Source organism: Peromyscus leucopus, chromosome 7, assembly GCF_004664715.2.
Source record: "Peromyscus leucopus breed LL Stock chromosome 7, UCI_PerLeu_2.1, whole genome shotgun sequence".
In the NCBI taxonomy this organism is placed as follows: Eukaryota; Metazoa; Chordata; class Mammalia; order Rodentia; family Cricetidae; genus Peromyscus; species Peromyscus leucopus.
The window spans coordinates 27,106,541-27,131,177 of NC_051069.1; the positions used below are offsets into that span (position 1 = coordinate 27,106,541).

Sequence of the window (24,637 nt, forward strand, 5' to 3'; positions counted from 1 at the left end):
CCCTCAGTGGAATAATTTGGGCAGCAGAGAATAATGACACAGGATAGGGATGTAGTCCAGTGGGAGAGAGGAAAGAGAAAGGGAGAAGATTAGTGGGGGAGAGAAAGAATAAAACTTCAATGAACTAAAGCACACCAGACACATTCAAGTTCATAGACTCACAGTCTTAATAGAAAAGAAAGAAAATCAACCATAGTGGGCCCCACTGGAGACTACTAGGGTACCAACTGTTAGAAATGGTGATGCATGATCATTTACCTTGCTACAGTTTCTAAACAGGTTTTAAAGCAAAGTTCTTTAACAAATGTAGAAAGCATGAAAGAATTAGTAGCAGTTCGCAGCTTCTGGAGACAAATTATATTTTAAGACAAGGTCTTACTATGTAGCCCAAGCTGACTTGAAATCAAGCTTGCTAAGTAACCAAGTCTAGCCATAAACTCCTGACTGTCCTATGTCAACCTCTGGAGTGTCAGGCCTGGTACTAGGATCCACCTCCACTTTGTTTCTTTGCATGAAATGATGTTTCTGGGTGATCGTGTAAGAGGTGCAGCTTGAACAACTGGACAAGATCAAGAGAAAACCCTGAAAGAAATGCATTACAGGAACACATGTTAACCCTGAAAGAAAGGCTTTACAGGAACACACCTAAACCCTCTAAGAAAGGCATTACAGGAACACACCTAAACCTACAGTTTATTCTGAATATCACTAAAAGTAGAAAATCAGTCATTATTAAACACCTAAAGTGAAGCGACAGGAGAGAGCTAGAAGATTATGTGGTAATCACACAAAATACACATGATCAGCCAAATAGAGGATTTGGACATTTTACGAGACAGCCCAGCTTCTTAAGCAATAGACTACACAGGAAAACAAACAAACAAACAAAAACTATGTGGCAAGCAGAGCGGGGCTTACAGATTATAAAAGACATAAGTAAGATAGTTACATATGAAGTCCTAGCATGCTGTAAACAGGCTTAATGGGCTATTCTGGTGAGAGTTTGAAAGACCAAAGTACCAAGTCTTATTGTATCACAATTTTTAAAAACTATAAAAAGATATTTTGGGTTCCTGTAAAATGCTAAATATGCCTGTGGCTTAAATTATATGACAGTAGGCAGTAACTGTTAGTGTTCCTGGCAGTGAGATAGTATCAGAGGTAAACTCCACATTCACTCTAAGCACAACCTAGGGAAACAGAATCTAAGCAAAGAGAAGTAGGTTAAGAGAGAAAACAGAAAGCTAAGTATGGTGGTGGCTCACACCTTTAATCCCAGCACCCCAGAGGCAGAGGCAGGTGGATCTCTGAGTTCAAGGCCAGCCTGGTCTACAAATCAAGTTCCAGGATAGCCAGGACTATTACACAGAGAAGTCCTGTCATAAAGAAAGAAAAAGAAAAAGAAAAAAAAGAAGAAGAAGAGAGAAAGGGGGATCAGAAGTGGGGGAAGAGGGAGTAAAAGAACTAAATGTTGGGTGGAAAAAGTGACGGTTTATGTCGTAGTCACCTTGGCAAGATCCAGTCATCTTGAAGACAAATCTGGACCCAAAGCCTGCGGGGAAGCAGTACTCCTCACTCTGCTTCCTGACTGAGGATGCGGTGTGACCAGCCGGCCTCCTGCCCCTGCTGAGCGTCTTCTCTGCCATGATGGACTCCATCCCTCAAACTGGAACAAACCCTTCTCCCCTAAGTTCCTTTTCTGTATTTGTCACATGAGCAAGAAAAGTCATCAATGCAGAAGACTGGGGGCTGTTGTGGAAGTCCCAACTGTGATCTGTGTGCCTGTGGAACTGTGGGCCAGAGAAGCCCTAGCACGCTGTCAACAGGCTTCATGGGCCATTCTGGTGGGCGTTTGGATGACCAAATTCCCAAGACAAACAGAAGACAGTAGAAGCCTGGCTCCTGAGCTTCAGACTAGAAGAAGAACTCAATTAGAAACTGGGCTAAAGGCCATTTGTATGATATCCTGGCAGGGGATCTGGTTACATCTTCCATGTGTTGAGAACCTGAGTGAGGCTGAGCACATGAGCAATGAATTAATTCATTTGGTCAAGGAAATTTCAATATAGGACAGCATTCAGGCTGGGACATGGCTACTTCTTACAGCTCTCATCCATGTCTACTATGAGAGAAATATCAAAAAAGCAAAGCAGAAAGATAAGAGAACGTGTACTTTGAGAGGACAGGAGTGTGAGTTTACCCTTACAGACAAGGCAGGGTTGTAGGACGGTTAGAGAGAGTAACACTGTTACAGCAGAGAACTCTGTAGAGACAAGAGAGGTGTTCTTAGGGTGACACCTTAGACACTGAAAGTGAAAGAAAAGAGCCTCAGCGGAGTCTGTCCCTGAAGGGATCCCCGCCCTTGGAAGCAGGTCTCTGGGGAAGTGTTTCTCCAGGGTTAGCACTCAAAAACTAATACAACCGTGGTCCAAGGGGCAGGTGCCATTTTGAGCTGGTAGCAGACAGTGGTGGCATCATCCACACCGTACTGATTTTTCTGGCAGGAAAGACACAGGACTGGGGGTCACAGTTAAAGAAAGCTGCTGAGGCCAGGCCATATGTGGCAAGATAAGGGTTCCTGTAAGAAAGCCGTGAAAGGGCACTGTGTGAAGCCGTGAAGCGGAAGCCGAAGTTGCAATAGAGAGACACCAGGACACTGGAAACTCCAGGGCCATGGGACATCCACCGGAGAAAGCTGCAGGCACCTAGTAGAGCCGGCCCAGGGGAGAGGCTGTGTGCGATACATGCAGAACAGCTGAAGGTCTGCGGCTACTCATGCCCTTTGGAGCTCAGGCAATCCCATCCGGAGTCCCTGACCCAGCCCACCGTGCTTTAAGATGTGGTGTTCTCCCCGCTGGGTTTCGGTCTTACTTTGATCCAACTGTTTTGTGCTATGCGCCCATTCTTTTGTTTTGGAATGGGACTGTTTAGTCTGTGCTACTGTGTATTCGAAGTATGTAACTTGTTTATGATTTTATAGAGTGTACAGTTAAGAGGCTGCCTCAAGTCTTTTATGACACTATGACTTTGGACTTCCCAACAGTGTAGGAACTGTTAAAAAGACTAGCAGATGGCCGGGCGGCGGTGGCGCACGCCTTTAATCTCAGCACTTGGGAGGCAGAGGCAGGCGGATTTCTATGAGTTCGAGGCCAGCCTAGGCTACCAAGTGAGTTCCAGGAAAGGCGCAAAGCTACACAGAGAAACCCTGTCTCAAAAAAACAAAAAAAGACTAGCAGGACTTCAGAAGCTGGACGGAGTATTTGACACTGTGGATGGCCATGAATCTCTAGGGCGAAAGCACAGAAGGTTATGGCTTTAGAAATGCTTTGTTTGGATATCAAGTCAACAAGAGGGGCTTTATTTAACACTGAATATCAAATGGACAGGCTCTGGGATCACCTTGGATAGAAACAAATTTCTAGGCATGTCTGTGAAGGGCTTTCTAGATGAAGTAAAGTTAAATGGAAAGTCCAGCCTAACTACAGAGGGATCTGAGCACCAGCGTTCACCACTGTCTGCCTACTGACTCTGGATGCAATATGGCAGTGCCTGTGCCCGCCACCCACTCCCTGCCATGATGAAATGTCAATCAAAATACACCTTCCTCAAGTTGCTTCTTCTTGGGGATTTTGTTACAGAAACAAGGAAAGTACTAATACAGAAGAGCAAAGGGAAAGAAAATTGAAAAAGAACATCAAAAAATAGCAAAGAATCAGGCAGGCTGACGCACACCAGCAACAGCAACCCTGGGGCCGAGGCAGAAAGACTGTGAGCTTGAGGCTATCCTGAGCTACATAAGGAGACCCTGTCTCAAAGACAAACAAAAATTTTAAAAACTCAGCATGGAAATTCTACTCATTGGCCAAGTCCCTAACTATATATGTATGAAGTAAGACTAGGAGGCGGGGCTAGCAGGGAGCAGCTGTGGGAAGTCTGAGAAGCCAGGACCTTTTAGAGTTTCCAGTCTTCAGAAGATCCTGGAGTTCCGGTTCTAGTTAAAAGGAGCAGCTTTGGTGAATATCCCGGAAAATTATACCCTTGGAATAAGGGCTACCCTGTGAGAGTAAGGGCAAATGAAAATGGAAATGGAACCACCCTAACAAAGCCTAATAGGGCTGCAGCAGGTTGAAGATGCTGGCCTGCAATTTAATTGCCTCACAGACAAAGTGCCCTACCGAAGGCAGCGATCCCGAATCACCGCAGGGATCGCCCTTCCTGCCCGAAACTCAGTGAAAAACTGTAAGAACAGAAAGAAGTGGAACCCACAGATGGTCAGCAGGGGGAGGAGTTTGCTGTCAGGCCTGGCCACTGGAAGCCAATGCCTGGATTCACAGGGTGGAAGGGAATTGGCTGCTACAAGTTGTCCTCTGATCTCCACGTGAGTGCCGTGGCACATGCACACACAAAATAAATGAGATGAATATTTACAAAGAGTCAGGGAAAGCAGAATCTGAGATGATTCGGGTGTCGGGAATCAAAGGCAAGGACTCAACTGTCATTGCTACATTAAAGAACACTCAGGAGATGAGCAAAGGGATGAGAAGAATCTGGAAGGTAAGATACGTAATTAATAAACCTAGGCTAAAACTGCGAAGTATCTTAAGAAGTTATTAGGAGCTGAGTGTGAGGGCACATGCCCACACTCCCAGCACTTGGGAGCCTGAGGAAAAAGATTCAGTGTTCAAGGCTAGTCTGGGCTACAGTGAGCCCTTCTCAAAAACAGAAACAAAAAGCAAACAGTATCTGTGCCCTTAAAATAGGTATTATGATTAAGCTGTTTAAAAACCCTTACCTATAAGAAAAACACTAAGTATTGATGAGTAAAATAATATACTACTTGAATTTGATTCAAAATATTTAAAATTGAAAAAGTAGAATAGTTGGGAAAAAAGAAGAAACACTCATTAAAATTCTGATAACTGTCAAAACTGGGCAATGAGGAAGGACATCAGGTTTATCGTAGGATTCTTCTCCCTTGTGCGTAGTCAAAAATGCTTACAGTGAAAAAGGGTTCTCACTTGTGTATCTGTGTTCACTAGTAACAAACAGTGCATGCACCAAACTGTGGAAACTCAAGGGTCCAGCACCACACAGACGGATGAAATGTGCTGTTGATGATTCGGACACGTGGACATCATGTTAAGTGAGATAAGCTGGACCCGAAAGGACACACACTGTGTGAGTCCATTTACATAATGTCCCTAGAGAAGTTAAACTCAAAAAAAAAAAGAGTGACGCTTGGGAGGGGCTGTGGGGGGCAAACAGCAAGGCACTGATTGATCGCTACAGAGTTTCCCCTCTGCAGAACACAAAGTTTACAGATGGCGGCATAACAATGTCATAATTAATGTTAACGAAAATGATTAAAATAATTCTGTGTACTGGATATTTTACAATTTTTAAAAAAATGGAATGCCAACTGAAATATCTTCAGGACACCAAAATTTGAAAATAGACTGAGATGTAATATATTACTCTCAAATACAAAATTACAATCTCTTTTTAGAAGTCAAATATTCCTAAATATTCCATAAATGTCTTTTTATGTCCTTATTACTTGGCCAAGAAAAACTACATTTTCCTAAAAGGGTTAAAAAATAGTTTGGAAAAGTATGTATGTATGTATACACATATATGTACATGTATACACATATACATACACACATACACGTGTGGAACTGACACATACTAAATTCAGCAAAAATATTTGGCTTGGGCATGGTACACATAACTTTAATCCTAGCCCTCAGGAGGCTACGGCAGGAAGATGGTGAGTTCAAGTGCAGCCAGGGGCTGAGGAGGTGGCTCAGTCGGGAAAGTGCTTGATGTGCAAGCATAACAACCCAAGTTCAAACCCTCAGAACCCATGTAAAACGTTAGTTTTGATACAGGCCTGTAATCCTACCCCAGGGAAGGTGGAGACAGGAGGATCCCTGGAGCTCACTACCCACCTAGTTCTGTTGAATTGGAGTTCCAGGTCCAGTGAGAGACCTTATTTCAAAACATAGGGTGGAGAGGAAGGAAAACACCCATCACCCTCCTCTGGCCTCTGCGCCTGTGCACACTCGTTACAAATAACATCCTGATCAGAAAACTGTGAAGGGTGTTCTAAGGGAAGATGCTTCCCCAAGCATCTTGGTCCGATTACAAATATGAACTAGCTTTGTATGTTATTAAGAAAATAAAAATACAGAATAATGACTGAGAAACTAATTGGGGAGGAAATGGTTGTTCTTTGATTCAGAGTGTCCAGATAAACTCAATGGTGTGGTTACTTGCATACATTGTAAAAACCTTAGCAAATGGCTAGTCTTTATAGTAAAAAAAAAAAAAAAAAAAGAATAAATAATTTAGTGGGCAATAGTAGTTGTGTTTATAAAGAATGTGGTTAAAATAACACATTTTAAAAAGTGACAGCAATCTAGCACGCAGTATGTGCTCAGATGCCTATGTTAATGTCCCTGAAAATCTACTGGGTAACAAGAGTCCTCCATGGAACACTGACCTTATTACCCAGCATACAATGGTTATATGATTTGGTCTTTCCCACTGCCTGCCCTACTGGTAGTCTTTGAATGCTCCATGGCATAAATGAGTTGGTTTGTGGAAATTCCAGGGTTTCATGCATGTTGGCACCAATGGGAAGTGTTATCTTAAGACAGGGAGAGTGTTCCTAATAAATAATTTACATTTCAGCAGACTCCTCTTGGATTAGTAATTTACCTTAAATGCCTAAGAGTTCTGCAGGCGCCCAATGAGCCTGACTTGGTAAAGTGCTAGGTTTAATAACACGGAACCTCAAATAGGAAGTCTGAGGAAATGTGCCTCAAGAAATCATACTGAGGAAGTTTGAATTATGAGTGTAGTGATCTACAGCTTTCCAGCAGAGCTTGGAACATTAGCAGAACTGCGCTGTCATGGCCGCCCTTTTACGGTGCGGTGCTAAGGAGTGATACTCATTTCAGCGTGTCAGCTAGATGAGTGAGCGACGCACACTGAATGACCTACTGCAATGTTTCCAAGTCAAGCCTTCAATGTGCTTCCTTTCCTCTGTACTCGCAACTAGAAAATACAAAACGTGTTTATTCCCTAAGTCCAAAACTCACATAACTGAAGTAAATGATTTGAAAAATCTGACAGTTCTCTGCCTGACTGGAAATAGCTGCTGTGTGTTAGACACTGTTTTAAACAATAAAAGCAAGTCAAGATGGTAATACTGTCAATCAATATATTTTCATTCATTTATTCTTCTTTCATTCAATAAGTAGTTACTGGGCATGTAGTATCTGTGGGAACTATTCTGAAATTTGACAAGGATCAAAAATTACAGAATCCTGGCTTGGGATATGGCTCAGGAGCATATCATTCGCCAGCATGGCAAGGCCCTATGTTGAATCTCTAGAACCACAAATGAAAAACAAAATCCTTACTCGCAAGACATTTTGGGCCAGGCAGTGGTGGCGCATGCCTTTAATCCTAGCACTTGGGAGGCGAAGTCTCTGAGTTCAAGGTCAGCCTGGTCTACAGAGTGAGTTCCAGGACAGCCTGGGCTACACAGAGAAACCCTGTCTCCAAAAAAAAAAAAAAGGGGGGGGGGGAGAGAAAAGCAAAAAAATAAATTTTCTTAAGTTCGGATGTAAGCAAACGAGGGTCAGTGAGATGGTTCTGTAGGTTGTGGAACCCAGTGACCTGAGTTCCAATCCTGAGAACACACATAAATGTAGAAGGAGAGAAGAGATCCCATAAAGTTGCCTCTGACCTCCAGGTGCACCCACGGCATACACACACACACACACACACACACAGCATTAAAAAAAGCTGTATGTTAAGGAGTAAATGTGTGACTGAGTATATGGATGAATGCTAATTGATTATAAGAACCAAGAAGAAAATTAAAGCAAAAATGAGATACAGAATATTAGGCCAGTAGGAAAAACTGAGGTTAAGATAAAGCCGTCTCTAACGAGGTAATGCAGGAAAGCTTCTGAAACAGTGGAGAAAGAAGTGGGAACAGAGAGTTTCAGAAAGAAATGGGGCAATATGAAGGTCTTACAGGGGAGCACACTAAACAGCCAAATGGAGAAGGAGTTGAGAATCTAGGAGGAGGAGGAGGAGGAGGAGGAGGAGGAGGAGGAGGAGGAGAGTATTAGAAGAAGATCCTAGAGATGGGGTTATGTGTTGTAAGTCCTAGTAAGGACCACCTCGGTGAGCAAGCTGCAGAAGGAGCTGGGGGGGGGGGGTGCGGAGACAGCATCAGCAGAGATGCCAAGTGCAGTCCAGTCTCCAGGCCCTGGACACGGTCAGCACCCACACAGCTGGTGAGACCCGACCATCTCGGGAGCTCCCTCTGAGCTCAGCACACAGCCCACCCCCCTGGCACAGTGTAGCCTTGTCTTTGCTTGCTAGTCTACCTCTGACACGAACTCCAATGCAGATGGACTATGTTATCAGAAATGCTCGGGACCAGTACTAATAGTATAGATTTTATCAGGTATCATCTCTCATCTAAAACCCCCAAATCTGAAGTGCTCCCAAAAACAAAATAAAACAAAAAAGAACTCACACTGGCATTCAAAAGCTTCTGACTGCGAAGCATTTCCCAGTTCAGCTCCTGGGTTAGGCATGCCCAGTGTGCGGCACAGCCCATTACCGCTCCTAGTGCATTTACATAACTTAGGAGTGTCTAGTAATTTCAGTACAAAGAAAGCAGAATCACTCATGTTGAGCTTGATCTTAATAACTCACTAACACAATACATCAAAAAACATCATCATGTACATAATAAAGAAATAGCAATGAAATTTGTTCTTTCCTGTTTCTCAAGCATACTAAGTCTGAGGAGTCCAGAAAGTACTGTACACGTGGCATACTACAACTCAAAAGCTAAACTGACTAGGTTCAAAGTAAAATATTTTTAGTTTAGTTCTTTCAAAATAGGTTGTACTTAAATATGAAAGTATTGTACACTGTGTATAATCAGAATGTGGCCTTGCCCAGAAAAGCTGCTGGGAGCTGTGTCAGAGAGCTGTCTTTATTTGCCGGAGAGCTCTGGGTAGTGCCAGAAGGTCTGACGATAAAATTTAGGGACAGTAGGAAAACCAACAATGTGAAACTCAGTCAAGGACTCTGGGTCACCAACGTCAGCTGACCTGAACAGAGAGGTCAACTGTGTGGGCAATCAATCAATCAATCTTGCACACATAAAATAAAAATGTGGGCACAACGGCTGAGCCCTGCTGGAGCAATATTCTGTGTATACTGTCACACACTAGTGCCAGGACAAACATATCCGGGGAAGGACACTGAACACTTTGCATCCAGCACTTCCGGCTGATTTTAACTGTATCCTTTCCCTGGAAGAAGGCACAGCTGTGAGTTCTGTGAGTCCTTCTGGCAGTTTATCTAATCTGAGTGGGTTTGGGGGGATTTTTGGACTTGATTTGGTGCCAGAGAGAGGGTGATCTTGGAGAATGTGCTTGCTCTGTGGCAGCTAACTCCTGTAGCAGCCAAAATCTCTCCTACGGTGCCTAGTTACAGTCCAAATGCCACTGTAATTTACTCTAAATTCAAAGTTCAGTTCCACAGTTGAACTAGCTACATTTCCCAAAAACAATCAAGAGCAACACGTGAACAGCAGTTCACACAGATGGAACATATCCTTAGACTTTCTCTGACCTTAAGGCCTGACACACTTGCTTTTCAACTTCATCTAGACCTCCAGCTTTGGGTATTCTAATGCATGATCGTTGACCCTGATCACACTTGTACAACTTTTGCCTTTGAAGTGTTGAGACCAAACCCAAACATTACTTTATGGCTAATGGCCTCAATGATTGTGTATGTGCATGCCATAAGCCCCTATGCATCTGTCTCATCCCATTTACACAGGAAATTAAGCATGCTGGGGAGTGCCAATCACTTAGTCTTCTACAGAGGAATATTACGTCATGGCTTTCAGCATGCAGGATCTTCAATAAATTGTTTTTCTTTATTAGTTTATTTAATATATATACAGTGTTCTGCCTGCATGTATGCCTGCACACCAGAACTCATTCTAGGTGGTCATGAGCCACCATGTGGTTGTTGGGAACTGAACTCAGGACCTCTGGAAGCTCAGCCAGTGCTCTTAACCTCTGAGCCATCTCTCCAGCTCCCTATAATTAACTCTTTTCACTACTTGATCACTACCTTCTTTGTCACAGCAGCTAAATTTACTTTCTCCTGTTTGAAACATGTCATACGCTTAATTCTTTGCATATGGCCTATCCAAAGCCAACAGATAGCATGAGTACCTGATCTCATATTCTTCTACCTAAAAAAGATTAGCCTGAACCATATGTTTTCTCTACCTCTTCCATGCACAGCCACTTCCTTACAGCTATGCCCATGTCTGAGTCATGGCCTACCTAGTCCTCAGGAAACCTACTGTAGACATTATGGCTTCCACTCAACCACTGTCAGACGTATCCTCCTCAGTACTGTACCTTCAAGCCTAACCTCTAGTCAAGTGTCCTGTTGAAGCAAATAAAAACAGAGCAAATGCTTACTTGCTTCTTACATGCAGAGGGTCTGAAATTCTACCTCACATGAAAGCTGATCATTTTAACTGCACAGGTGCTGGCAGAAGGTATGGGACCCCTTACCTTCAGAGACAAAGGCTTTGGATTTAGGACACAGCAAGTATCACAAAACCAACCTGCTTTAGTTCGGAAGCTCCAATTCCCACAGGACACTACAAATACTGTGTGTCAGCACACACACACACACACACACATCTGTGTGCATTACTGGGAGAGAAACACTAAGCTTAGAGAACTCAGATCTAATCTTTTAAAGTAACAGACCGCACACTCCCAGCTCCTGTTTGTTTGCGGTTTTTGTTTGTTTGTTTGTTTGTTTGTTTTTTGAGACAGACTCTATTTTAGCCCAGGCTGACCCAGAACTGAGTCTTCCTGCCTCAGTCTCCTGAACACTAAGATAAGCCTGTGCCTGTCTAACAAGACCTTTGTTTGAGTTCTGGAGGGTGATGCTATCTGTCCAAGGATATACAAACATTCTTGAAATGAAAGGCTGGAGCAACAGCTGTCAATGACTTCCTGGGAGACATTAAGAAGCCAGAGGTGCACATGGATTCACCCAGTGACTCTGCTTCCTGCTCACATTGTCTTCTCGCTTTTCTTCACAGCTACGTTTCTCCAAACACTAGCCTTACTCAATGCCTGCACACAGGCTGTCCACGCATAGAGGCTCCTTTACAGACAGAACTACTGTCATCCCTGTCCGTAGTACTATTCCGTTAGTATCTGTAAACCAAATAAGACAGTGTATTTCTGGACCCATTACTTAGCCATGTGACCCCTTAAGCAAATGCAGTTTTTCTCTGCTGCGGGCCGCAGGAATATATCATAGGAACTCAGCTGGTTATGGCAAAGTCACTACCTGGAGGAATCAGGGAATTCCTCCAGAGGAAGCCAAATCCCAAGGAGTTTTTGGTGTTACTTGGCTTGTTATATATCAGCTGTATTCTGTTATGAAAATCATGTGTGCCTTCATAGCTTTCCCAATTGACTTTTCCCTAAGAAGGACTAACAGTGTAGACTGAGCACTCTCTGGACATACACATTCCAGGTAATTTGGAGAACAGCCTCAGGGAAAGGCTTTCTCTGGAATCAGATATCTCCCTTGGCCACTTTCAAGGACTACAGGAAACACCACCCAGGTGGGCGCCCATTGTTAGTCCCAGGTGGACTAACAATGATAACAACCCACAGGCGAGTCTCCTGACTTAAGGTAAATTCCACAAGGGGACACCGCCTAGGTCAGGTAGACATTAAGTAATAGCTTTACACAATTTAGCTCAGACCCCTCCTTTCTTACAGCCTTACTAACTTTATAGACCTCTAACTACTTACCTAACCACTTCTAGGAATATTTAGATAACCTTCTGTGCTAACAGCTATGCTCAGCCAGAACTCCCAGTTCAAGCCTCCCTGTAATTATCATTATTGGTAGCATCCGGCCAGGTCCATCACCGGATGGAGGAAAGTACCTTATCAGAGATACCTCTGTACTCTCTAAGAATAGACTTAAGCATCCAGGTTACCTGTTTGAGAAGGGCTGGCGGATGTGTCAATTAAGCCTATTCTTATCACCCCTCCATTTGACCCTGGAAGCCTGGCTTTGCACTACTAAGGAAATACTGCTTGTAAGTGTATATATACCAGAACTCCCAGGGCAGGAGAGGACAGAGAAGAAAGAAGAGAATGGAAGAACTAGACGGGTAAGAACCTGAGAGGAACGAACTGAGATGGGGAAGAACTAGATTGAAGGGCTAGAAGAAAGGACTAGAGGAACGAGATGGAAGATGAGGAAGAGCCAGATGAGAGAGAAGGAGACGGGAGAGGAGCTGATAGGGGAAAGAACTAGATAGATGAGAACCTAGAAGGGACAGAACTAGATGAAGGAATTAAGAAAGAACCTAGAGGGGACAGTAGATAAATATAGAGAGAAATCAGGCAAGAAAGGAGCTAGACATGAGAACGGAACTGAAGCTGTGTATAAAGGATGTTATGCCAGAGGAATTAAAGCAAGTGGACTATAGAACTCGGTGTGCTGAGATTATATTTCCTGATACTAGTCCTCGCCGTTAGTAGTTCTCTCTCCTGAGCCCCTGGGATGTATAATATTAAGGCTGGTCCCTCTAATATTATACAAGATTTCTCCTCATACCAACTCTGTGCTCTTACAAATATGCATGTTGTAGCTGTGTTACGTAGAGATATATCACTTACATGTCATTTCATACAACTGCTTTTTAAATATATCAAGAGAAAAAACATATATATCTCCTATTTTATAATCACAAAACTACCTCTGCAGCTAGGTCCTTTATCTTTCATATTTTAATCTCGTGGGTAGACTTAAATGACCATCTAGAAACACTTGCCTTCAGCCTAAAGAATGTCCTTCATTGCTTCCTATCTTTGTACGGTGGACCTGTCAGCAGTTACTCTGGTTTTTTGCCACTTGGAAAAATACTTTCCCTTCTTTTTTTGAAAGACTGTTTTGTGAGATAATGGGGTTTGGTGGACAGACTTTTGTCTGAATATTACCCCAGTGCCCTCTGAGTGCCATCATTTCAAGCAGGCAGGCAGCTGTTTTCCTTGCAGGGCTTCCCCTTAAGGAGGTGCCATTTTCCTTTGGTGTTTTCAGTGTTTTCTCCCTGTTTGACTACATCAGTTAGTTCTCCCTGTGATCTGTCCATTTGTGGGCATTTTATTTAGCCTACACTTGGATTTGTGAGGTTCTTGGATAGGTGGGTTACTGTTTTTGATGTCTACTAGGTTCACAGCCATCTTTTGTTACAGTTACCACCTCTGTCTCTACGCCCTCCTGATACTGCCACTGTCTCCTCCCACTGTGCACACAGGAAGTTCCCGACTCTCTCCTCCCACTGTGCACACAGGAAGTTCCTGACTGTCTCCCACTGTGCACACAGGAAGTTCCCGACTGTCTCCTCACACTGTGCACACAGGAAGTTCCCGACTGTCTCCAACTCCTGGGGCTGCCTTTAGCTCATTCTTCTCATATCTGTATTTCTGTGCTGGCAATCTTAGTGATCTATCCTTGAGTCTGTTTTTTCTTTCTGACAGTTCAAATCTGTTGATGAACCTTTCTAATGATTTATTTATTTCCCAGTCCCGTAATTTTAATTTTTTTAATTAATGTCTCCTTTTGGTGTTCTCTATCTGAAGTGACATTATACCTTCATTTTACCATCGTTGCTTCAACTGTGAGTTACTCTATTTCCGTGGACATCTTCATGATGGTTCTCCAAAAGTTATTCTTCTGGTAAATCTAACATCTGGTGAGTCTAACAGCCATTTTAGGGTCTGCATTTTGTTTAATAACTGTACAAGCTTTTTTTTCTTGGCTTTGTTGTTTTGGTTGAAAACTGGCATTATCAATGGCATAATGTAGCCACCTGTGGTTTCTGACACTATCTCCCACCTCCAAGGCTTGTTAAAACAATACAATCAAATTCTGGCTCCTTCGAAGAAATATTTTCTGATTAGTGCTTTTTTTAAATTTTAATATTTATTTATTTATCTATCTATCTATCTATCTATCTATCTATCTATCTATTTATTTATTTATTTATTTATTTATTTATTTAAAGACAAAACAACAAAACCCAACTCCTGACTCAGGAAAGTTTTTTCGAGCTGTCTTATTCTATGGGACTCTTCTGTAGACCACTGGCAGCTGAGGCCATGACATGAATCTCCTCTCGGATGCCTCTCAGCACAGCCTCTACTATTACTGAGGGTGTGACACTTGAACTCCTCTCACTTGCAAATGAAGGCAGGTCCTTTGAGAAAGCTTTGGGGATCTATCTGGATTATGGTCTGTTTCACTATCCCAGGGAAACCTCTGAGTTAGTGGCTTAAGCTATGTCATAGAGTTTCTACTGCTTCGAGGAAACACCATGACCAAAAAGCAGGTTGGGGAGGAAAGGGTTTATATGGCTTTCACTCCACATTGCTGATCATCACTGCAGGAAGTCAGGACAGGGACTCAAATAGGGCAGGATCTTGGAGACAGGAGTTGATGTAGAAGCCATAAAGGGGAACTGATTACTGGCTTGCTTCCCATGGCTTGCTCAGCCCACCACCTTTTTATAGAACCCAGGACCACCAGCCCAGGGATGGCACCACCCACCATGGGCTGGGCCCTCCCCACTGACCCTTAAATGGGAAAATGCCTCACAGCTGGATCTCATCAAGACTTTCCTCAAAGGAGGCTCCTTCCTCTGATGACTCCAGTTTGTGTCAAGGTGACACACGAAACTAGCCAGTACAAGCTAGATATGGGGTCAATGGCAAACTTCTGAGTGACAGTCACACTCTGGGAGCTGAGACTCACCTGGCAGAGAACCAGTCTTATGACCTTAGGAAGAGTGATGTGCATCTTTGGAAAGAAGGAAGCCCCTACATCTACTGCACTCTTCAGGCCACAGCTTCCCCAGTAGGTAACAGGAAAGATGACAAATATTAACATTCCGCTCTTCCTGGGAAGACAACCACCTAGCTAGATGTGGGTACTAAGACCCGGCTGGACGGCTAGACTGGAATCTATTTCCACCTCATTGAGCCTCTGTGTATCCATCAGACTCCTTTGTTTCTTACTGAATTTTCATAGATGTTCTTGGATAAATGTTTCTTCATTTGCTGCTTGTCCATAGGGATCACTTCCGTAGACTTTTAAAAATACTTCTCAATAGTTCCATTTGGCAGTAGATGAGAATTCTGTAGGAAGTCATGCCACAAGTCGTCTCCCACTTGGTCTTTAACATTAAGGTACAAGGAAGCATATGACCAGGCTCGCTCTCTCCACTCACCCCCAACTCCCAGGTCTGGGGGGCAAACCTGGGACTTACACAGGCAGGACTTGGAACTATGCTATACCGTTCACCCCCATTTCATCTTCACAACTGTAGACCTCACTCTTTGGAGACCTTAGCACTGAGTCCAAGAACCATCTGGCAACTTGCCTCAAGCAAAAGAGCAAAGAGGGGGCAACCCCCCAGAGCACACCACACACCCCGCCCGCCCGCCCGCTGCCCTCACCTACGCTGAGGTGGATCCAGGATCTCATGCTGCTAGGCGAAGATACTGTCACTGGACCACACCCCCAGCCCTCAACACCTCACTTCTCCACTAAGTGCCTCTTCTCTTCTCTTTTACACAGATACTTTAGAAAACCAGAGCCACGAGACACCATCCTTGCAGAGTCTCCTTGTTTGTCTGGTTCGGGGTTTGCAGCTCTAGTAACCAAACCTAGGCCTTGGCACAGGCTAGGCAAGTTGTTTTGTCACGGAGCTCCACCACAAGTCTGTTTGAGGACTTAGTGATTGCTTTGGGTAATACATCATTTTCTTCTTCCACTGGATCATTAAAAGTCTAGTGACCAGCCAAGGAGCCGGCTCAATGGGTAAAGAGCCTGCCTAGACAACCTGAGCTCAGGTCCTGGAGCCACGTAACCAGTGGGGTGCTGTAGTGTCTGTGACCTCAGTGCCGCTACACTGAGATGAGAGGCAGAGAGCAGAGAATCACCCAGAAGCTTATGGGACAGCCAGCCTAGGAGACAGTCAAGTGGTAGAGAGCAGAGAGACTCTGCCACAAAACCTGATAGAAGGCAAGAAGCAACTCCTAAAAGCTGTACTCTGACCTGCACACACGTGCCATGGCATGCATACACCTACACACACACCAATATTAATAATGTCAATTAATAATATATTTACTCATATAATTATATGGTGTGTTGTAACACATAATTACATGATATTTCCTTTTAAAAATACCAAAAGCGTATTATTCTTGCTCGTGCACTGAGCTACATTCCCACAAAGAATCTATGACCAAAAGAATTATTTACCTTTCCTTTTATGATCTGCTTCCCCCAAAAAGCAGGGCACATGCAATGTGCTTGCTTATTAGGATGTCAGGAGCATTAAGATGCCCCAGGCTCTCTTATTCTAAGACCATCAGTGCTGCTCTATGAGTAAATGCCTTACTCCAACACAGTTAACAGCAGCTCAAGGACTTCGGAGGGGCTTGGTTTTTGTGTACATTTGTGACCCAAGTTAAAGTTTTACTGTAGCATGTGCCTGAGATGTCACACAACAGTTTGCTCCCCAGCAACTCCAGGCAATCTCTCTCTCTCTCTCCTCTCCAAGCAGGCTCCGAAAAACTTCTATTCTCTGCTATGGACTCACATAAAGAGGCAGACATCTGCTCCAAGTCTACACCAATGTGATACGCCTGTATGGTGCTCTAAAGTTTGGGTTCTCCTAGTTTAAGACACATGTCGACCTCCACATTTGTCTTCTGCCGGATTTCTTTATGGAGGGGAAAATCAGTGTCTTGATATGGAGCAAATACCTCCAAAGTAACTGACTGGCATACAATTATCATACTCACTAAAAGGCTACACTATCTTCTTGACATACAATATCATCATTCTTCTAAGATTTTATTGCACTAATTTCTTTGAAATGAAGTATCTCTTTCAACACTGTATTTGGATGAAAAGCTTCAGTCCATTGCCCTTAACTTTAGAATAAAATAAACATAAGCACAGTCATTTAAAAACAAGATTAATAAACACTTGATCCTCCTTCAAAGGGAAGGGATGGGGGTGACAGCGACACATCCTGAAAAAAAAAGGTGTTTGGGGGTATTTGAGACAGGATCTCTCCGTGTAGCCCTGGAGATCTGGAATTCACTCTATACATCAGGCTGGCCTAGAATTCACAGAGACCCTCTGCCTTTGCATTCAGAGTGCTGGAATTACAGATGTGTACCATCATTTCTGGCCTATTTTCAACTGTTTAGTTTGCTGGATTAAGTTTTTGCACTCATATGCTAAAACGACTGTGTTAAGTTTAGCATTTGTATGTGTGCACGCACACACTCGAGCACATACGTGCACACACACCCACAGCCACAGCCACACCCATATATTCCTTAATTTTAAAAGTGGTACTATACATTTAAATGTATTTTAAATTGGTATTGGTTCTTACAAAAGACATATGAATTTAAGTTTGGAAATTTGTCCTTCACCTCTGTTTGGCAGTGTTTATCACTGTAACCACAGAGAATTCTTTCTTCAGTTTTTACCAACTCCAAGTCAGATTTGCAGGGAACAAAATCTCTCTAAGGTCAAGTGTAACAAGAAACAGTGGCTACAGGGGGCAAACGCACCAAGTGATCAGAGCCGCTGGGACTGTGTGCTCACAGCAAGGGACAGGTTTCAAGGTTATATTTAAACAAGGGTCAGGAACACAGGTACGTCCTCACCCAGGCGCCCCCGCCCCCTTGCAACCTCCACGGGATCTCATCACCCTTCGCAACCTCAGCTACAGTCTGACAACAGGAATGACCCTCGGTCACATGATCAGCAGCAACATTTGGTTTTGAGATTTTTTATCTCAACTGTTAACGTCTGACTAGAGCAAACAAAACATCTTTGCTAAAGAAACAAATACACTGGAGGGATTGAACTAGCTGAATAAAACTCCTGGAAATTACTGTGATGGTGCTGACCAGCAGCATCAGGCGACAGCTGAGCAAGTGGCAGAGACGTAGGACAATTATCTGAAGTTTGCAGAGTGTGCTCATGAGTTGTTTAAAGGATGCAATGATGTACTTACCAAATATTTCCCCTCCGCTAGCATATTCTGTCACCAGATAAATCATCCGCTCTGTCTCCATGACCTGTACAAAGGCAGGAAGGTGACAGTGACGCAGGTGACAGACCGACTGGTCCAGGAAGAGAACCAGTGATTGACAGCCCCATACAAAGAGACCTGCACGGTGGGAGGGTACAGGCAGTATTGTGACAAAGGAAACTGGGATTCTGCAGGCTCTGACACTCAGGAGACATTTACTGCCTCAGAGACACAGTCCTCTTGGTCCCCAGGTCTCTGGTCCGACAAGCTGAAGCTGCTAAGAACTAAAAAAAAAAATTCAATTTCACCATCACTTGAGGTGATGAGCTCAAACTGCTCCTCCTCCACCCCCAGCCCAGGGCAAGAGCCTTAGGGAGAACACTGGGACTAATTTAGGACGGCCCAGAAACCACACAGGACTTGATTTTTAAATGGAAATGTCAACTTTCCTTCCATGGACCATTTATTCAAAGAAGGGGGGAATCCCATAAAAACGCCAAGCCTTTCAATAATGAACCCATTCACTTGTACTTTGTCCAGTCTCCATTTTGCTACTTTTTAAAAATCCACAGTCAGTGCTGTTTTTCTCTTGGCCAGACCCTTTTAGGTCATATGCCTGGATCTATGTCAGGACTACAGTACACATTTTAAGCACCCAGGGCATAAACAGAAAGCCTGGGGCTTCTAACTCCCGTCTTCACCTCGCTCCTGGGAGACAATTAGCACTGGGCACCTCTCCTGAGGATGTCAGGGTCAGCAAAAGCGAGCTGTGGTCACTGAGTGGATCTAAGTGGCCACAATTAAAAAGAAAAGCTGTAAGCAACTTTCATAGTTTACACCAGTTTGTCCAAAAACATCATCATTTCAATGATCTTATAAAGGGTTAGACTGCTTCAGTTTTTACATTAAAATTAATTAAAGTTAAAATAAAGTGTAGTTCCTCAGTCACTTTGGCCATACCTGGCTCTAGCCACAGGTTACACAACAGACCTACACCTTTATTACATTGTAGTTCATTAATTATACTACTTGCTGGATGCTTTCTTTTTTTTTTCTGTAAACATTAACACCATATATGTATAGTGTTGGAACATACACACACCCACACCCACACACATCTTGTTTTGTGTGTGTATGTGTGTCGTTTGCTGGTGGGTTAGAGGAGTTATTTTTTGAGAGAGGGCCTTATGATACAGATCAAGTTAGCCTAGGACAAACTACATAGTGCGGCCTGGCCTTGAACTTGTGATCCTCCTACCTTAGCCTCCCAAGTGTTGTGACTACAGATATGTGGCACCACGCCTGGGTCTATTTTTAGACCTTTTTAATGCCTTTATAATACTCCATTATATGAATACATATTAAGTTCATTTTCCTGTAAAACAGCTTGTGTCCCTTTATAAAAGTCTTTATAAACTGGTGGCATCAACCTGTCTCTGTAATTCACTTACATGACAAAATGTGTCTGATATTAAATATATTGCAGATGTTCAGGGAAAAAAGTATTGTGTGTACTGTGGAATAATCCTTCTGTACACTATGCAAATATATGTCACTATGATTGGTTTAATAAACAAGCTGACTGGCCAATAGCTGAACAAAATAAAGTTAGGCAGGAAAGCCAAACTGAGAATGATGGGACGAGGAAGGGCCGAGTCAGAGGAGACGTCGGCCAGATGCAGAACAAGTCAGACACACAAAATGGTATAGAGGTAAAAGCCACGAGCCTCGGGGCAGCACATAAATTAATAGAAACGTGTTAAGCTGTAAGAGCTAGTTAGTAACAAGCCTGAGCTATCAGCCTAGCATTTATAATTAATATAAGCCTCAGTGTGTTTATTTGATAGCGACTGAGGGACAGGAAAACTCTACCTATAGTATTGTGTGTTTTCTTCATAGTCCTCCCTTTTCTTAACTCTCATTAGCTGCAAATGTTTTTGCTATTAAACTTCTGAGGAATTCAAAACTGTATCTCCCGTAAGTTATGCACATCTACTCACTGTATAGATCTGAGTTAGAGACCAGCTTGGCTACTGAGCAAGGCTGTGTTACAAAACAGACAAAAAAAATAAACAAGGGGGGAAATGCTCACTTTTATTTACTCCACCAAGACAGGCAGGGAGCCAAGGGGAAGACACTGACCACTCACTGCAGGTCTTCAGACAGCACCAGGGAGGGCTAAGTTTGCTTTTTTTTGTTTTTTGTTTTTTTGAGACAGGGTTTCTCTGTGTAGCTTTGCGCCTTTCCTAGCTCTTGCTCTGTAGACCAGGCTGGCCTCAAACTCACAGAGATCCACCTGGCTCTGCCTCCCAGTGCTGGGATTAAAGGCGTGTGCCACCACCGCCCAGCAAGTTTGTTTCTTATAGAAGGTAGCTATTGCCCAACATCGCTTACTGAGATCCATTTCAACAGGTCTGACTGACTGAACTCATTTCATCGGGAAAGCAGCTGATGCCAGAGACGAGGGCTAGAGCTGCTGGCTAAACAACACAGCATGCCTCACTTCATGTTTTCCTTTCCATAAAAATCAGCAGGCTATGCAAGTCTGCCCATTGTGCTGGCAGTGTGCTTCTCCAGCCTGGCACATGTGTGCCGGAGTCAGGACACGTCTACTGCAGACTCACAGCAATGAACATACCGAGTGGGTGGCCGCTTCCCTCAACTCTGGAGATGGCTGCTCGCTGCAGAGCCGTGAGCGGGGCTGGGTGCATGCATACTACACACTGCAATCTGAGAAACCCCACCTCTCCCCAAATCTCTCTTCCTCCAGCCTGCTAAGGCGAAGTCCTCCCTTATTGTTGGTCTGAAATTCCATCCAATAGTTATTGCTTTTGCCATAAGCTAGCAAGTCATTTTGATGATGGCACAAGGCAGGCTTGCTTCTCAGGAAGATAAGAAAACGACAACAGAAAGCTCTTCCATGACATGGTATTTATCTCCAGAATATCAAAACTAATTAAAGCTGCCTTGGAGAACTAAGCCCAGGACTTTCTAGAGAAGAAGGGGGGAGGGGGATTGTTTAAGACAAGAAGTCATTCTTGAGATAGCCTTCACCACCATAATTCATAATTTTTAACTAGCATTTAAATAATCCCATGAGGAGATAACATGTTCTCTGTCCCTTTGAGTTTCCATGCTGCTGAAGAACTCTGGTCCAAATAAGGACATTTTTCAGCCTTCGCCTCATTCTGTGTAATGCTTGGGAAGAATCAAAGGACACCCAAAGGACCTGCAAGGGGACAGGAGGATCTCCCCAAAAAACAGCCAGGGAAACTATGGGCCTACTAAGATCTGAGCAAAGGAAGGGGGTGGGGCGATGCTAGGACAACCATAGGGTAACCTACCTAGGACACCCACAGGGTCACCATACAGACCGAATAAAATGGCAGTCATTCCCCGCACCCACAGGGTCACCGTGCAGACCGAATAAAACGGCAGTCATTCCCCGCACCCACAGGTTCTCAACAGCTGCCTTGGACCAGCAGGCCGCCCTGGGCTGGGGCTGTGGTCCTCCTACCTGGTAAAGCCTGATGATATGTGGATGGCAAAGCATCTTCATTATCTGTACTTCCCGGAAAATCTTCTTCAAGTTTTCATCATCCAGCTGGGTCTTATCTATGATTTTAATAGCAACCTGGCAACAGAGGAAGAAAATGCATGGATGTGTTATTAAAAGCCGTTTACTCAAGAAAACTAAGTCCACTTTAAACCATTATATTCTATGAAAAACAGACTGCTAGCGTTGTGTTTTCAGAATGTCAAGGAAGAAAATGGTCTAACTTTTTAAAAGACAGGGTATGGATTCCAATCAAGTTGGTCTCAAAGGATGGGCTCCGAGTGCCCTTGGGTCTTCTACAACCCTTCAGCTGCCTACACAGTAAAAGCCCAGACAGAACACTTCATGCCTGTAGAGATGTGGCCACGGCTGTCTCAGATCATGCTTCCACGGGCAGAGGGAGGGACTTCTCGTGAAGACAAAGTGTGTGTGACAAGGCTGACCCATAGGTAAATGCCACCAGGAGGAGGCCGAGCAGGGTGGCAGGACATGGCAGCCAAGGGACACAAGAGTCACCAGATGCCAGTCACAGCTCTTACTGCCTCACACGTTCAACTTCCCTAACCTCGTAACCCATGTGACTGTGAACCTTCTTTTATTAGTATAGAAACTAAGGCACAGAGAGCAAACAGTGAGCCCAACATTTAGTTGTTACCAACAAGTATGAGGCGGACCCTTGGGTCTGCCTTTGGAAAGAAACCCTTACCATCAATACCACACGAGTCTGAAGATCTCCCTCTACCCTACACACGGCCCTAGCACAAGCCCTTTGTCTAGTTGGCCCATTATTCTCAAGACACCTGGCAGCATATAGTTTCTTGAGACAGTCTTACAATGTAGCCCAGGCTGCCCTAGAACTCACTATATAGCCAAGGCTAGTCTTTAATGCAATCTTTTTCCATCAGCCTCCTGGGCAATGAGATTGTATGAGTGATTCATGATGCAACACAGCACAGACATTTTAAGGTGAAATGAAAGATAACAGACTTTGTTTCAATCCACTCACTTCTTTTCATGTTTTGAGAGGGCTCTTTATACACTCTACATAACTCTCTACATACACATAACTCACTCTTTTGACCAGTCTGGCCTTGAATTCACAGAGATCCTCCTGCCTCTACCTCCTGAGTGCTGGGATTAAATGTGCCCACCACCACATCCAGATGAATTCACTAAATCTTAAACTTTCTTGTCATCCTCAGTGAAATATTAAAAAAAAAAAAAAAAACCAAAAACTTGTTTCACCTAAAAAATGTTTCTGTATCTTGGTTTTAATTACTTAACCAATACATAAATCAATACCAGTAAAATGTTTAGATTAGGGCCATGAAGACCATACGGAACTGTAAATGATCAGTTAGCTATGTACACAATGCCTGGCAGAAAGGTGACTTGGCAGTCTTTCAGGTTATCAGACTGAAGACTGTGGACTGAAGACTTAGGAGGAAGGGTACCAGGAGAAGGACTTCCCGCTGCTCCCAGAAAGTGCGCTCAAGGCCTGCTGGTGGAATGCCAGGTGCCCCAGGACTAATGGGCACAGCTGTGACTTCCAGGATTGGAATCTACTATGGGACAAAGATGTCACAGCAGCTGAGCAGAGGCTGGCAGCTTCCACCCAGGAGAGAAGATCAGGGCCCTGGGAGGATTCACTCAGCAGACAGACAGACAAGGGAAGGAACTGGGACAGGTGGGGCGGGGGATGTCTTTAACATGGAGGAACAGAATCACTGTTCCTCCTGGCGGCAGCTCTTTGATCTGTAAGTCCTGAGATGCACGATTTTTGACCACCGGCATATCTACTGGTTACTGTGCCAAACCCAGGTATAACTCCACCAGCTGACCCAGGATCTGCACCTGCTTCTCTCGGGATAGCTCACAAACAGTATCATGACAAGCATTACCTCTTTAGAGAATACCTACACAGTGTCAAATTCTGCTCTGCTCCTCAGAGCAGACTCCACAAAACACAGAAAGGTGAAGCTTTGCCCAGCACTGGATATAAGATCACAGGCAAGGGCAAAAAGAAGCCAAAGTTGCTTTAATTAAAAAGTCTAGAACATCGAGCAAGTTATTTTAATTCTTGTAGCTCCTTCTCTGTAAAATGTGGGAACAGGGACAGGAACATCTCTGAAGGGTTGTTGGGAATTAACTAATGTCATGCATACAACGCAAGAGTGCCTGACCCGTTACAGACATACATGAGATTGGCACCATTCTAACCCCCAGTTTCACGCTCTAGCTTCAGGTACCAACCAGCTACAATCTCGAAATAGTAAATGGAAAAGCACAAAAAGAAACAATGCATAGCTTTTAAACCGCATGACACTCTACCAAGCTTGAAGAGTTGTGCACAACCAGCTCTGTCCTGCCTGGGGCATAAATCATCTCTTCACACAGCACATCAATTCTGTACATGCTATCCTCCTATTACTCAGTCACGAACTCAGCTATCAGATGGGCTCCCACAGCATAGCTCTTCTTATGCTCAGGCAGCCCTTGTTCTACTGATCCAAACGCCCCAAAACACAATCCAAATGCCCCAAAACACAATCCAAACACCCCAAAACACAATCCAAACGCCCCAAAACACAATCCAAATGCCCCAAAACACAATCCAAACACCCCAAAACACAATCCAAACGCCCCAAAACACAATCCAAATGCCCCAAAACACAATCCAAACACCCAAAACACAATCCAAACGCCCCAAAACACAATCCAAACGCCCCAAAACACAATCCAAACGCCCCAAAACACAATCCAAACGCCCCAAAACACAATCCAAACGCCCCCAAAACACAAGAGCAGCAGTTCTGGCAACTCAGCAGTTCTGACGTATCAGA

At 43.9% G+C, this 24,637-nt stretch overlaps 1 protein-coding gene across 8 annotated transcripts in view; it reads right to left on the reverse strand.

Annotated features, from left to right (window-relative positions):
* Sik3 (SIK family kinase 3) overlaps positions 1-24,637 on the reverse strand; it is a 222,175-nt gene that overhangs the window by 78,564 nt on the left and 118,974 nt on the right. For all 8 annotated transcript variants that reach the window (XM_037207532.1, XM_028866472.2, XM_037207533.1 and 5 more), the window contains exons 2-3: positions 21,756-21,872; positions 18,221-18,284 (exon numbers count right to left, since the gene is read on the reverse strand). In XM_037207532.1, the coding sequence (XP_037063427.1) occupies positions 18,221-18,284; positions 21,756-21,872 (181 nt within the window). The remainder of the gene's footprint in view (positions 1-18,220; positions 18,285-21,755; positions 21,873-24,637) is intronic.